This window comes from Oncorhynchus nerka, linkage group LG11, assembly GCF_034236695.1.
Source record: "Oncorhynchus nerka isolate Pitt River linkage group LG11, Oner_Uvic_2.0, whole genome shotgun sequence".
NCBI classification, from domain to species: Eukaryota; Metazoa; Chordata; class Actinopteri; order Salmoniformes; family Salmonidae; genus Oncorhynchus; species Oncorhynchus nerka.
This window is the reverse complement of record NC_088406.1, coordinates 31,808,269-31,822,809: the sequence shown is the minus strand read 5'-3', so window position 1 is coordinate 31,822,809 and position 14,541 is coordinate 31,808,269. Positions and strand designations below refer to the sequence as shown.

At 41.6% G+C, this 14,541-nt stretch overlaps 1 protein-coding gene across 1 annotated transcript in view; it reads left to right on the top strand.

Moving 5' to 3' along the window:
• Positions 1-227: 227 nt before the first annotated feature.
• The window catches only part of LOC115136687 (cell adhesion molecule DSCAM-like), a 139,935-nt gene continuing 125,621 nt past the window's right edge, over positions 228-14,541 (top strand). Inside the window, exon 1 of the mRNA XM_029672354.2 lies at positions 228-1,081. Within this exon, the coding sequence (XP_029528214.2) occupies positions 1,039-1,081 (43 nt within the window). The 5' untranslated portion in view covers positions 228-1,038. The remainder of the gene's footprint in view (positions 1,082-14,541) is intronic.

Sequence of the window (14,541 nt, the reverse complement as noted above, 5' to 3'; positions counted from 1 at the left end):
ATAGTCCACTGTCCCTCTCCTGTATAAAAAAAATACGTGTATCGTCATGTTCCTATTGTGCCTTTAATAAAAGTACCACTTATTTACTTACGCACGCACTTTGTGTGCCTGTATAACACCGTGCGTAAAATGTTCTCCTTGTTAACCGGCTCTTCAGGTGCGCCTTCTTTAACTGCAAATGTTCCCTCCCTGCTGCACATGCTCTCACCTAGCGCCTAGGAGGACTGGCTGGCGCCTCTGCTCCTTTAAGGCAATGAGGAATTAAAGTGGCTGCAGAGGCAGGGGAGAGGGTTATGAGGCAGCGAGGGTTACCGCATGGACCAACGCGATTAAAAGGGCAGTGGGAAGATGCGCGTGCTTGCCTCTTGCTGGACGGAGAGCGGTGGTGAAGATGGTCTGACTTCAGCTCATCCGGATTGGGTTTTCATTCTTATTGAACTGACCATTTACTCTTTATTTTAAGTTATTTTATTTGTCACGTTTTGTTTCCCAACCTGCTTCTATTTTTCAGTTTTCGATTTAAGATGCGTTTTTTGGATTCCACATTGTTATTGTTTAGGTGTCCCGGTTTTAACACCCAGACATTTTTTTGAGGACCTATCGTTGCCCGCGTGCCACTACCCTGACTCAGCATCACACCTGGACTGCAGGCGAGCACTGTATCCCCCTCGAGCATCCCTTTGAAGAGCAGGGGAAGTAACAAGGCACGGAGGACCAGAGTAGAGCTGCGCAGAGTCGGATCACAGCTTTAACCAAGACAATCAGAGATACACATACTATATCCTCCAAGCGTAAAGAGGGGTCGGAAAGGGGAGAGGAAGAGTAGGCTACGAGAGTACCAGGGAGGGAGTTATAGAGAAACAAGGAGGAGACGGTGAAAACATTCAGATCAGCAGAGAGTTGGACTGGTTACTAGAAGCTAGTAGCAAATGTTTAACATTACACCTGCCACAGAACATAATTATAGGAAAGCAGCGGCCAAAGAGTGCGGAGGAAGACGAGAAAACATAGCTTTGGGGGATTTGAACGGAGCGGGGCATGTGGATATTTGCAGTTATCTTTTTCCAGAGCATCTTAAATGGTAAGTTTAATTTTCACATTTGAATGTTAGTTATGTCAGTAATTCAGTGAGTAAAGCAAAGTAGATTAGGGGGTTGGAGGTCACCTGTTTTACACATGATAACATTGTATGGTTGCCAACAGTGCTAGGAAGAGAGGAACGGGAGTGAAATGTGCTTTAATCTGTTTTACCTATAAAGCACATCATTGGTTAATATTTGATAGAATCACATATATTATGTTTTTAGGCAGTTAGGGGATTTCTTATGATGCCTTCATTATTCAATTGCTTGCTGAGGAAATAAATTGATGTTGCCTTGCCTTGTTCAAGAGAGGTTTGATAAAGTAGACGTGACCTTAAGGTTTAAACCGTAATTGTTGTCAGTTACATTTACTACATCGAATGTAACCCATATTTTCATGTCTGGATGTATATACCGGCAGGCTATGATTTCAGTCCGAAGTAGCATGGGCCTCAATAATGAGTGACGTATTTTATATACTGGACATTTGGTTTAACACCCTTCCCCTCCCCCATCCAATGTATTCATTTAGAGTTGTATATTTTAAAATTCAATGTCGGGTATTCAGATTCGAAAGGATATTAGGGACATGTAAAAGCTGATAATGTAGCCTATCATTTTATGTGAATTAAATAGATTCATTTAAGTCTATCCTTAGAGATTTATGATATTAGATTAAAATACTACATTGATTTTGAATACATGCATGCAAGTTTTCATTAAACAATGCAATGCATTTCTAGCCTTTGCACAGGGGTGTAGACAAATGAAGACATGTAAATTAACAATAATGGTGTATCAATGAGAGAGAAAAAATGTAAGCCACCAGGACCTGATAATGTTGAAAAATGGCTTACCAGAAAAGGGACCCCTGTAGACACTGCAAACACATGTTTTATTTCTTATTGAGATAATGCTGGTAAATAGATTTGAAAGAGCTTGCAGGCCATATATAATGTAACAGAAATAAAAAACAATGATATTATAGAATATTACACACAGAATTATTCTGTCTCCTTTCATGTGATCAATTCATATTGATTTGCAATCTCCAAAGATTGAAAAAGACCAAGAGATGATAGAAAGACAATTTCTTAATGCATTCAGTTAAAAGGTGTGTGTGTGTATATTTGTGTAGTGTGTGTGTGCTTTCATAAATCTGTGAATTTGCAATGTGAAGCTGATCGGGGAGAAGAGTAAATTGATACAATTTATTACTTACACAGGATCAAATAAACCATTATTTATTGGATATAATCTCTTCCCCAGGAAGGGAGTTATGACAAGGCTGGGTGTGTACGGAAAGGGGTAGAAAATATATCTTCTTACAAAATGTAAAAGCTGACAAGATGGGGGTGTTGCAGATATTGTAAGTTAACAGGGTAGAACCTCTGGTTGTGGTTATGTCGTAGAGGGTCGCTGAATTTACCGCATCAGGCAAAAAGGGGGCATTGGAGGTTTGGGATTAACCCATTGTAGCACATCGAGGGACGTTCATTTTATACCAACGCAGATATGACAAGTTGAACCCAACCCACTTGGCAAGAAAATCAATGGTTCATTTCTAGTTCCTTGTTTCACTCCACTCCCCCTCCCTCCCCCCCAAAATCCCAAAACTTAAATGATACATATTTGACTATCATCCCCTTTTCCTTGTAATGCAATTCTCAGTCAGCTGCTTATTGACATCTATGTTAGGCTATTCCATCTCTACTTCACATAACATCTTATCTCCCTCACTCACACTGGCTTCTGTGGAAACTCATAAAAGAACAATAAGCATTCGTGGTTAATCATTATAATTGTGCTGTGACATTAGATCAACTGTCTGGCCAGCCTGGATCCATATACTGTATAGTCTCAGAAGCCTTCATATTGGCAACCTAATATAAGAATAGAATAAACGGTACATGCAAAATGTATATTGTATTATTTGGGAATGGCTTCATCCTTCTGTGTTGTTCTATTGTCCTACATGTTATGCCTTTGTGGACAGTGGGCATAGAATGTAGTTGGAGCTGTGATCATACTTTATTTCGCTGCACTGTATTTCATTATGTTTTCTGTGTTTGGTTTTCTGAAGATGGTGATTATCATGATAATGATGAGGTCTGTATTGACTGAGCTGAGCTGACGATGGTAGAATGAAAGACCTTGTAGTTACACAGAGAAATTGGATTCTAGAAAATGTTTCCTTTTTAGAGTTAGGTTTATCTATAGATCCTATTAAATTACTGTTCTAAATACTCAATTTGTATTCTAATTCCTAATTCTATAGGTCTATCACATGCTCACTGGCCTTTCTCTATGGAAACCATTATGGGTGTCAGGAAAGTGTGAGTTTGGCACAATAAGGCTATACTGAGCGGTGACCTGGAAGTGCTTGGTAAGGGCCCAGCCACTTCCTGAGCCCTTATTGTGCATATTCTGGCATAATGATAATTGAGGAAATTATACATGAAATGCACAATACAAGATACAGGTAAAATATCAAATTTTTGAGGAAACTGGGTCAGTAGATTAGTTTTCTCTGTTGTAATTAACCCCTGAATACAAAATACTACAGGTATGATATTTTTAAGTATTCTTATCATTTTAATTCTGGCCTATTAACTCCATTTATCCATATTTCCGAAGATATTATGATTTTATTTTGAACCATTAAAGCATTTATAAAACATGAATTAATAATACGTAACTTAAAATATGTATTTATTTTGTGTACTGTGGGTTACCTTTGATCATTTTTATTCAAATTGAATTGTAATTAAGAGATACAGTAGGATATAGCTATCTTTAGATGGCTAAGGAAACATGTTTATTTTTGCTCTCTGAAAGATGCCTTAAAGCAAAACCAATCCAAGCTCCAATTCTGTTTGTAAAAATTATGAGGCGAGGCAGCTCACATAGGGCCCTTATTCATGGGGTGCACGTTTGTCTTACTATTGTTTTGAACATTCGTTTTAGGACTGATGCCTGACTGAGCGTTCTACTCAATGCATTGTCAATAAGAGCTGATAAAGATTTAATCAAAAGTGCATTACAGTGGCTTGCAAATACAATGAAATGTCAAAAGGAGGCAAATAATTAATAGGAAAAACCTTTGTCAGATTGACTTTAGATGTTAGCTAGCTAGGATTGGGGGAGACCACCAGATTTTAGCCAGCTAACGTTAGCATTGCTAGCTATTTTTGACAAACTTTGCTAGCTAATGACAACATTGCCATCTATCGAAAGTACATTTTACAACATATACTGTATATCATGGCAAAGTTGTTTCCTACTAAATATGTGCAATGTCAATGGATTACCAGCCCACTATACTGTAATTTAGACAAAAGAGTCATTGGCCTCCATTCACAATGACTGGGCTTATCACAACTTCTTGGGCACCACTATGGCAGAGGGCGGCTTGAGAACGTTCATAACAATGGCATGACTCGACAGAGTGACTGAGGTGCAACCTGCAGATTCCAGCACAGTGATTGAGAGACAGACCTGAGCAAGGCCGTTTGAGATGGCCTACATCTATTTTGTCTTCAATAAATTAACATTTACACTAAGGTCAATAGGTCACGCACACTTCTCATGTACACATTTCTATCTCAATCAACTTGCCCGTCTTTCACGTTGTCGAGAGATGACTCTATATATAAACTAAACAAACAGGGTAGCCTAGTGGTTAGTGGTTAGAGAGTTGGACTAGTAACCGGAATGTTGCAAATTCAAACCCCCGAGCTGACAAGGTACAAATCTGTTGTTCTGCCCCTGAACAGGCAGTTAACCCACTGTTTCTAGTCCGTCATTGAAAATAAGAATTTGTTCTTAACTGACTTGCCTAGTTAAATAAAGGTAAAATATATATTTATTTTTTTAACTCAACAGTTTCAACAATTTTACTGAGTTACAGTTCATATAAGGAAATCAGTCAATTTAAATAAATAAATTGGGCCCTAATCTATGGTTTTCACGACTGGGCAGGGGTGCAGTCATGGGTGGGCCTGGGAGGGCATAGGCCCACCCACTGGGGAGCCAGCCCCAGCCAATCAGAATTAGTTTATCCCCACAAAAGGGATTTATTACAGATAAAAATACTTCTCAGCAACCCCCCCCCTGCCAACATCACTTAGTCTGCCAAGTTAGCATGACAACACATTAGGAACCTGAGAAGGAAAATGCAATGGAGACTGGGGGCAGCTTGATTTGACTAAACTTGGCAGAGAGGAGGAACCTGTGTTTCAGTGGAGTTAATCTACTGGGGGCAATTAAGGCAGCGCACTGATTACAGATCCATCTGTTCCTGTATAGTGAGGTGCTCCTCTTGTAAGACGTATGCCTTTGAATCCTCCATATCTATTTAAAGATCTTTAAGACTTACTGTATTTTGGTAGCAGTGGCCTCATGCAGGCAATTGAGGAGGACTTAGTGGACTAGACCTGAATGACAGAACATTTAGTAGATAGATGTGTTCAAAGTTGACCTGTTTTTCATACCCCACCCTACCATGAGACATCCATGTCTTCGTCACTGGAAAAAATAAAAGATTGGGTTTTATATAATTTAAAAGCTTACAAACAGGGTTATCAAACTATTAAAACATTTCTTGAAATAAATGTTATCAGCCAAAACATGACAGTCACCGTCAAGAGTATGCTGCGTCTCAACTGATGGCGGGTACAACACAAACACTTCAGATGATGTCAAATAGAGTCTAAGCTTCAAAATGTGTGAACATTTAAAAAATCTGAGTTTACAATATTTGCAAAAAATAAATGCAAAAAATGTTACCTTTGAGCACATCTAACCCCTAAATGTTTTGTCATTCAGGTCCACAAAGTTATTTTCTGACCTTCGTCAACTAGGTATCAGAGCAGCACATGTGACCTAGCTATGAAAACGTGTATAGTAAGGCAGTAAAATATATAGTCTCACTGTGTGTTATTATTATAATAACTTTTTGTGCATTTTACCCCCTCTTTCATGATATCCAATTACGATCTTGTCTCATCGCTACAACTTCCCAACGGGCTCGGAGAGGCGAAGGTCGAGTCATGTGTCCTCCGAAACATGATCTGCCAAAACGCGCTTCTTAACACCTGCCCGCTGAACCCGAAAGTCAGCCGCACCAATGTGTCGGAGGAAACACTGTTCAACTGACGGCCGAAGTCAGTCTGCAGGTGCCTGGCCCACCACAAGGAGTCGTAAGAGCGCGATGAGCCAAGTAAAGCCAAGTAAAGCCAAACTCTCCCCTAACCCGAAACGAGGCTGGGTCAGTTGTGCGCTGCGCCATGGTACTCCCGATCACGGCCGGTTGTGCCACAGCCTGGGAATGAACCCGGGTCTGTAGTGAAGCCCGAATCACTGCGATGCAGTGCCTTAGGCCGCTACACCACTCGGGAGGCCCTCAATGTATGTATTGATAGATACAGTACCTATCTGAGAAGTAAATGTGAGTTCAGTTCAAACATGATTTCATCACTTGTTTAAGGTCAATTATTCCGTACAGTAGTTCCCCTTTTCGAGGGTGTTTGCTTGTGGAAAAGTATGTGTGGTAGCGTTGTTATTGTCATTCCTGAGGAACGGTTGCTAATGGTAATGTCTGATAATGGAGACCCTGATGTGTAATAATGGATCTCCCAGTTCACACATACTGACTCCATAATGAAGATGCCTACTAAAGATGTTCAGCAGCCGTTTTGCAGTCTAATTAGTAATGGGGCATGGGAGACTCGCAGTGGTGGTGGTATGTTTCACTGAATGTAAAATCTAATTACAAATCAGACTGTTTATCCTTAAGGATTCTGCTGAATCAGAACAATATAATTGCATTATCACCATGTAAATGGCTTTCACATTAAAATGTTAACTATACCGTTTAGCATCGACGGGGGGGAAAAAACGCACACAGATTTATATGTTTGATCAACCATGTAGAGAGGGGGGTGCGTCTGGCATAGACAGGTCATGTTATTTTATGTCGTGCTATTTTATGTCGTGCTATTTTATGTCGTGTTATTTTATGTCATGTTATTTTAAAAGGCTGAGCACCTAGAAAAGTGGCTAATGCAGTTTTTAGAGATTACCCACATCATAAATACATGCACTAACATTCTACCTATGTTTAATGCACATACTGTATGTTGGATTAGGACTACTGTGTGTGTGTGTGTGTGTGTGTGTGTGTGTGTGTGTGTTTGTGTATAGAGCCCAAGTATGATGCAATGTAACTCATAAGAACGCAGTGAACAGGACAGATGTTGTAGGTGTGGTTGATGTGGCTAACCAAATCAAATTGTATTTGTCACATACTTCGTAAACAGTGTAGATTAACAGTGAAGTGCTTACTTATGGGCCCTTCTCAAAAATGCAGAAAGAAAAAAAGAGAAATAATAGAAAAATAATAACACAAGGAATAAATACACAATGAGTAACGATAACTATTCACAAAGTCACAAAGATCACATAGAATTTATGAGGGAAATATTTAATTAGTCACTTAATCTGGTACCTAAATGCCCATGCTTTGACCTACACACCCATGTGAATTAACTTGATTGATCCCTATATGCCCAGTGCACGTGTTTGCTCTGGTATGGATGGATCACCTTGGTGACTCTCTCAGGGTTTGTCCCTTTGAGCTTGGTATTTTCCTCACATTTCATCTGCTTCTCTTTGTCTTATTGACTGCCACTCTTTTACCTCCTTCTAGTGTTTAATCTCTTGTACTGTCTCCTATGTCTTTATCACAGATAAACTTCTCAATCAGTCATTCTGTGAATGCACCAAGTTATGTTTCCTGAGGTATTTTACAATTAGAGTCTTCAGAGGCCTTTTATGCATAGTACCAATAGTAAAGTAGGCTGAGGGGTAACAGAGGCAGGACAGAGGCAGGGGTGGATAGACAGTGAAGGAAAGACAAATTAGTCCAGCTTGGTTTCTCGACACGGCTTTATTTTTAAACCTGGCACAGACGGTAAGATTTAAGACCAATTTAGTGCCTGCTATTATTAGCTGTCCATTTTAAAAGTGCTGTCATTTGCTGGGTTGAGGAAAGATGTGTGTGTAGGTGTGTGAATGTGCCTGCTGTACCCAGAGGAGTCAGATTGATGCTTTTGCATCCTATGATCATTCTGGTGTGAGAGACTGCATGTCTTTGTGCTTATTTCTATATGCCATATGCTCAACTATGAATATTTCTGCTAACCCTAGAGTCACCTTTCATATTAATATGTGCTGCTGGAAAAGACCAGAGTGGTTTAACGATCAAAGGCTAGGATCACTGTTATGGTTTCACTTTCTGGGCATTTTCTACACTATAAGATGAAAATACTGTTTGTGTTCACAATATGCTAACTTCATATCTGTTCTCAGAATACAGAGAAATAGACACAAACCACAGTGTATGAATGAGCCTGCATTCCAATGAATTTGGATCAGTTACCAATTTGATGTTTTGATATGCACAGTTGCACCTCTAAAAAGAGGTGGTTCCTTTTTAAAGAATCTGTGTCCCCAGGAATCTGTAACTTTGTGACTGCTGGTAGTAAATGTCTCATTAGTGTTGCTAGCCTGAGCTTTATTATGTGTTGCTTTCCCTCTCTCTATCAGCCTTTCCCCAGAAGTGATTATGCTAATTGCTGTTTGATCAGATGATTACATTATAATTCGATTAATCCGGAGTACTAAATGCTCTGAATACATTTGCGTCTGCTTGGCTTGCTGGCTTTACAGAGCTAACGTCCCCTGTCACACAGCGAACACACAGGAGAAAGAGACAACCCTAGAACATGTATGTTTTGGAGGGATGGTGTGTAGTGAGGAAGGGGGATAAGAAAGCAAGCGAGGGATTGACGGAGAAGAGAGGAGGAGGCAGGTTGGCTGGGGGATTCTTCAGGGAACACATGCTGTGCTCCTTAGTGTTAAATAAACATGTTTGCTTTACGGTTTGGATGTGATAAATGTTTAATATAATACGTCTATAACGATTGTCAAATAGGTCTGGAGTACTTAAGTGAGTGTGGCACATAGCATATTTAAAGGGCCCTGGTTATGGGGCAGCTAATAAGATGACAGGAGCCAGCTGCTGTGACATTAGCACTGACACACTTCACAACGCCAGCTGTTCATGACGGACTTCTGTTTAACAACAGTGGAATGTGGATCAATGTGATCACTTCTGTTGGTTTCTCAGCTGGTGTTACATCACTGTCTAACAATAAATGGGGCGTTTGCAACTTATTTTACATTGTCTACATGATTTATTATCTCCTGGGCATTTTCAGTTGATTTTGTTGACCTTTTCACCTGTTCGCCTATTTTACTATTTTAATTCCACCTCCACACTGTAGAATGTGTACATTTGCCACCACTCTGGAAGATGCTGTTCCCATAGCGAGCATGCAGGTTGGCAGTGATGAGTATATGCAGGACAACATCATTGATGCCCCTGCACCTGTGGTCAGTTCATCATTAATTCTTCATCAGTCTCCTTCCAGTGTTTGTCTACATAGACAGTTATCCATCCACCATCTAAAGACCCCTCAAACTACGCTATCAACAGTATGTAATATACTCAATTATTCTAACTCTGTGTGAGGAAGCTAAGCAGGGTTGTCTGTCAAAATACCGTTGACCCCATGTCCTCTTGACTTGGGGTGTGTTCAGTTCGGTTTACCGCTGCGTTTTTTAACAGCCTTCGCGGTATGTTTGATCCCGTTTGGTGGCTGTGGCGAGGTTTGGCCTGGTCAATATGGGTGTGACAATTAGAAATCGCAAAACTCGTGCAGGACACCATACACAATCGCCCTCTGGGCCACCATAATCATGCTGTCTTTAACTGGTTATTCAGTACAGTAGCATTTCCTGTACAAAGGAATCCGACAAAGGATATAAGAAGAATTCAGCACACTATACTCAAAAGGTTCACTGCTCTTTCTTTATTCATACAGTCCAGTGTGACTATGCCCTCCTCATCTAAAAGGTTGCCACCCAGTGTTGGTCTACTATATCATGAAATGAAGATGGTCTAACATCTTGGCATTATCTCTGTAGGTTTAAGCAGTGGTTAAGTTTAGTCTACACGCATTGACTCCCCCATGCTACTCACAGGATTTGACAAGGGGATTAGCTTCAGCTTGCCATAAATACACCATGTTGTTTTCATTTATGTTCATTTGTTTGTGGAAAGTTGACCCAATATGAAAATGCTGCACTACCAATTTCTTGAGAAATATGGAAAAAAACCTGCTCGGTTAATGCCTCAAAGAAACTCTTTCTCCACACTTTAGTGTTCATATTGCACCTCAAAATACTATTATTTGTACCCTGGTACTTTTATTCAGCTGTAGTAGTAGCAGCAGAGGGAGTTGCTATAGTTTGGTATCCAGTATACTGTAATCCCCCATCAGATTCTCCCCTCCCGTTGGTTCATCAGCAGCATGATTTAGACATCAACGTCTGGAACGCTGACATTCTCCCTACTGAGATATGCTGCTGCTGCTGCCTCCTTCTCTATTAATGAGACATCCACTCTCACCCGTTTAACACATGAAAATAAAAGTAGATCTAGAGAGGTGCACCGTGGGGCTCCGCTTTACCATATCCTACTCCTCTGACATCAGACGATGGATCTGTCTTTGCATATCACCAGTGAGCAGAGCAGAGCAGAGCAGACAGCGGCCCCTTTCTTCTGTCATGTCCTGGTTAATATTCATGAAAGCAAATTGGGAGACTGTCATTTAGCAAGTTCCTGTACAAGCCCTGTGTGTAGCCCTTGGGCAGAAAGAGGAGAATGCTTACTCACATTGGATAACCCCCCTCATTGCCCCCTACCTCTTTCCTTTTCTTCCCCATCTCCTGTCTCTGCTCCTGATCCCACTCCACCTCCCAGGCACAGCACAGAGGGCTGCTTTAATTACCCAGCGTTCCTGGTTGACAGAGCCTGTCACAGTGCAGCAGCTGCCCGCCCCGTCTCACCCTGCCCCGTGTGCCCAAGCCAACTGAGAGCCCGACGACAGGCCACTGGCTCACCAGACGTGACATGGGTGCCCTATAAAATACTTGGACCCAACTGATTAGTCCACCATCCCACTCTCTCTGGATCTCCCTATTTCTTTCTCTCTTTTTCTGCTCTCTATGTCTGTCAGATGAGCTCATGATAAAATGATGGGCAAAATATGGAATAGCACCAATGGATGATTGCAATTTAAACAGTAAACATCCAAGCAAATGCAGTACATAAACTGTACATGTGGCTGTATTCATTAGAGGAAGGCAGTAAGGGGTTAAAGCATGCATACATGTTGTTCGAGTTTGTACCATCAGCATCGATTGCACGTTGAATTAAACGAAGCGCCTCCATAGTCCTGAAAGCCCTCTGTGATGGCTGATTACACCTGTCTGTCAGCTGATGAATTCTACTGCCTTTGATTGATCAGCTTAACTCAACAAATTTGAATATTCATATTTATAATCATATTTATGACAACTGTGTTGTGTAAACATTGGTTTTTCACACTGCACCTATATGTTAATATGGGGGCCTGTTCTGGGCGCAGATAATAATCATGCTAAGCATTCCATCCAAAAATCACAACAAGGCAGTTGCATAATGGCAGCGTGATTGAGAGTTATTTTCATATTAAAATGAGAGAGGAGCCATCTGGTGCTATGGAATGTTGATGTTAATGGACGTAATTTCAATACTGAAGTAAAAGGATAATAGATTGCAAATTGTTGTTACTCTCAAGTGTTACACTTTCGGAATTACTGCTCATTGATGTGTTTCATTACAGATGTTTTCATATTAGCATTATTGTTTTGTTTTACCAATCTAGTGCTGATACCACACATTTAATGGAATGATTAAGCTATCATTCTCTGTGCATATACATAAATTATTTCATGCACTGCTCTGCTCAGTTGCTTAGGAATTAAACATGCATTCACAGTAATGATATACTGATAATATTCCCAGGTGCATGTAACTACTGTACAGTAGTTACTTTTATATAGTATATCTAGTATGTCGATACCCCTTCAAATTAGTGCATTCGGCTATTTCAGCCACACCCGCTGCTGACAGGTGTAAAAATAAATAAATAGAGCACACAGCCATGCAATCTCCATAGACAAACATTGGCAGTAGAATGGTCTTACTGAAGAGCTCAGTGACTTTCAACGTGGCAACATCAAGGATGCCACCTTTCTAACAAGTCAGTTCGTCAAATTTCGGCCCTGCTAGAGCTGCCCCGGTCAACTGTAAGTGCTGTTATTGTGAAGTGGAAAAATCTAGGAGCAACAATGGCTCAGCCGCGAAGTGGTAGGCCACCGAGTGCTGAAGCCTGTAAGCATGTAAAAATCGCCTGTCCTTGCTTGCAACACTCACTACCGAGTTCCAAACTGCCTCTGGATGTCAGCACAAGAACTGTTAGTTGGGAGCTTCATGAAATGGGTTTCCATTGCCGAGCAGCTGCAAACAAGCCTAAGATCACCATGTGCAATGCCAAGTGTCGGCTGGAGTGGTGTAAAGCCGCCACCATTGGACTCTGAAGCAGTGGAAACGCGTTCTCTGGAGTGATGAATCACGCTTCACCATCTGGCAGTCCGAAGGACGAATCTGGGTTTGGCAGATGCCGGGAGAACACTATCGGTCCCAATGCATAGTGCCAACTGTTACGTTTGGTGGAGGAGGAATAATGGTCTGGGGCTGTTTTTCATGGTTTGGGCTAGGCCCCTTAGTTCTATTGAAGGGAAATCTTAACGCTACAGCATACAATGACATTCTAGATGATTCTGTGCTTCCAACTTTGTTGCAACAGTGTGGGGAAGGCCCTTTCCAGTTTTTGCATGACAATGCCCCTGTGCACAAAGCGAGGTACATACAGGAATGGTTTGTCGAGATCGGTGTGGAATAACTTCACTGGCCTGCACAGAGCCCTGACCTCAACCATATTGAACACCTTTGGGATGAATTGGAATGCTCACTTCGAACTAGGCCTAATCGCCCAACATCAGTGCCCGACCTCACTAAATCAAATCAAATCAAATCAAATTTGATTTGTCACATACACATGGTTAGCAGATGTTAGTGCGAGTGTAGCGAAATGCTTGTGCTTCTAGTTTCGACAATGCAGTAATAACCAACAAGTAATCTAGCTAACAATTCCAAAACTACTACCTTATAGACACAAGTGTAAGGGGATAAAGAATATGTACATAAAGATATATGAATGAGTGATGGTACAGAGCGGCATAGGCAAGATACAGTAGATGGTATTGAGTGCAGTATATACATATGAGATGAGTATGTAAACAAAGTGGCATAGTTAAAGTGGCTAGTGATACATGTATTACATAAGGATGCAGTAGATGATATAGAGTACAGTATATACGTATACATATGAGATGAATAATGTAGGTTATGTAAACATTATATTAGGTAGCATTGTTTAAAGTGGCTAGTGATATATTTTACATCATTTCCCATCAATTCCCATTATTAAAGTGGCTGGAGTTGAGTCAGTGTGTTGGCAGCAGCCACTCAATGTTAGTGGTGGCTGTTTAACAGTCTGATGGCCTTGAGATAGAAGCTGTTTTTCAGTCTCTCGGTCCCAGCTTTGATGCACCTTTACTGACCTCGCCTTCTGGATGATAGCGGGGTGGTTGTTGTCCTTGATGATCTTTATGGCCTTCCTGTGACATCGGGTGGTGTAGGTGTCCTGGAGGGCAGGTAGTTTGCCCCCGGTGATGCGTTGTGCAGACCTCACTACCCTCTGGAGAGCCTTACGGTTGTGGGCGGAGCAGTTGCCGTACCAGGCGGTGATACAGCCCGACAGGATGCTCTCGATTGTGCATCTGTAGAAGTTTGTGAGTGCTTTTGGTGACAAGCCAAAAGCGCTGCTGCGCCTTCTTCACGATGCTGTCTGTGTGGGTGGACCAATTCAGTTTGTCTGTGATGTGTACGCCGAGGAACTTAAAACTTACTACCCTCTCCACTACTGTTCCATAGATGTGGATAGGGGGGTGTTCCCTCTGCTGTTTCCTGAAGTCCACAATCATCTCCTTAGTTTTGTTGACGTTGAGTGTGAGGTTATTTTCCTGACACCACACTCCGAGGGCCCTCACCTCCTCCCTGTTGTGTCGTCCGCAAACTTGATGATTGAGTTGGAGGCGTGCGTGGCCACGCAGTCGTGGGTGAACAGGGAGTACAGGAGAGGGCTCAGAACGCACCCTTGTGGGGCCCCAGTGTTGAGGATCAGCGGGGTGGAGATGTTGTTGCCTACCCTCACCACCTGGGGGCGGCCCGTCAGGAAGTCCAGTACCCAGTTGCACAGTGGAGGGCACTATGGTGTTAAATGCCGAGCTGTAGTCGATGAACAGCATTCTTACATAGGTATTCCTCTTGTCCAGATGGGTTAGGGCAGTGTGCAGTGTGGTTGAGATTGCAACGTCTGTGGAC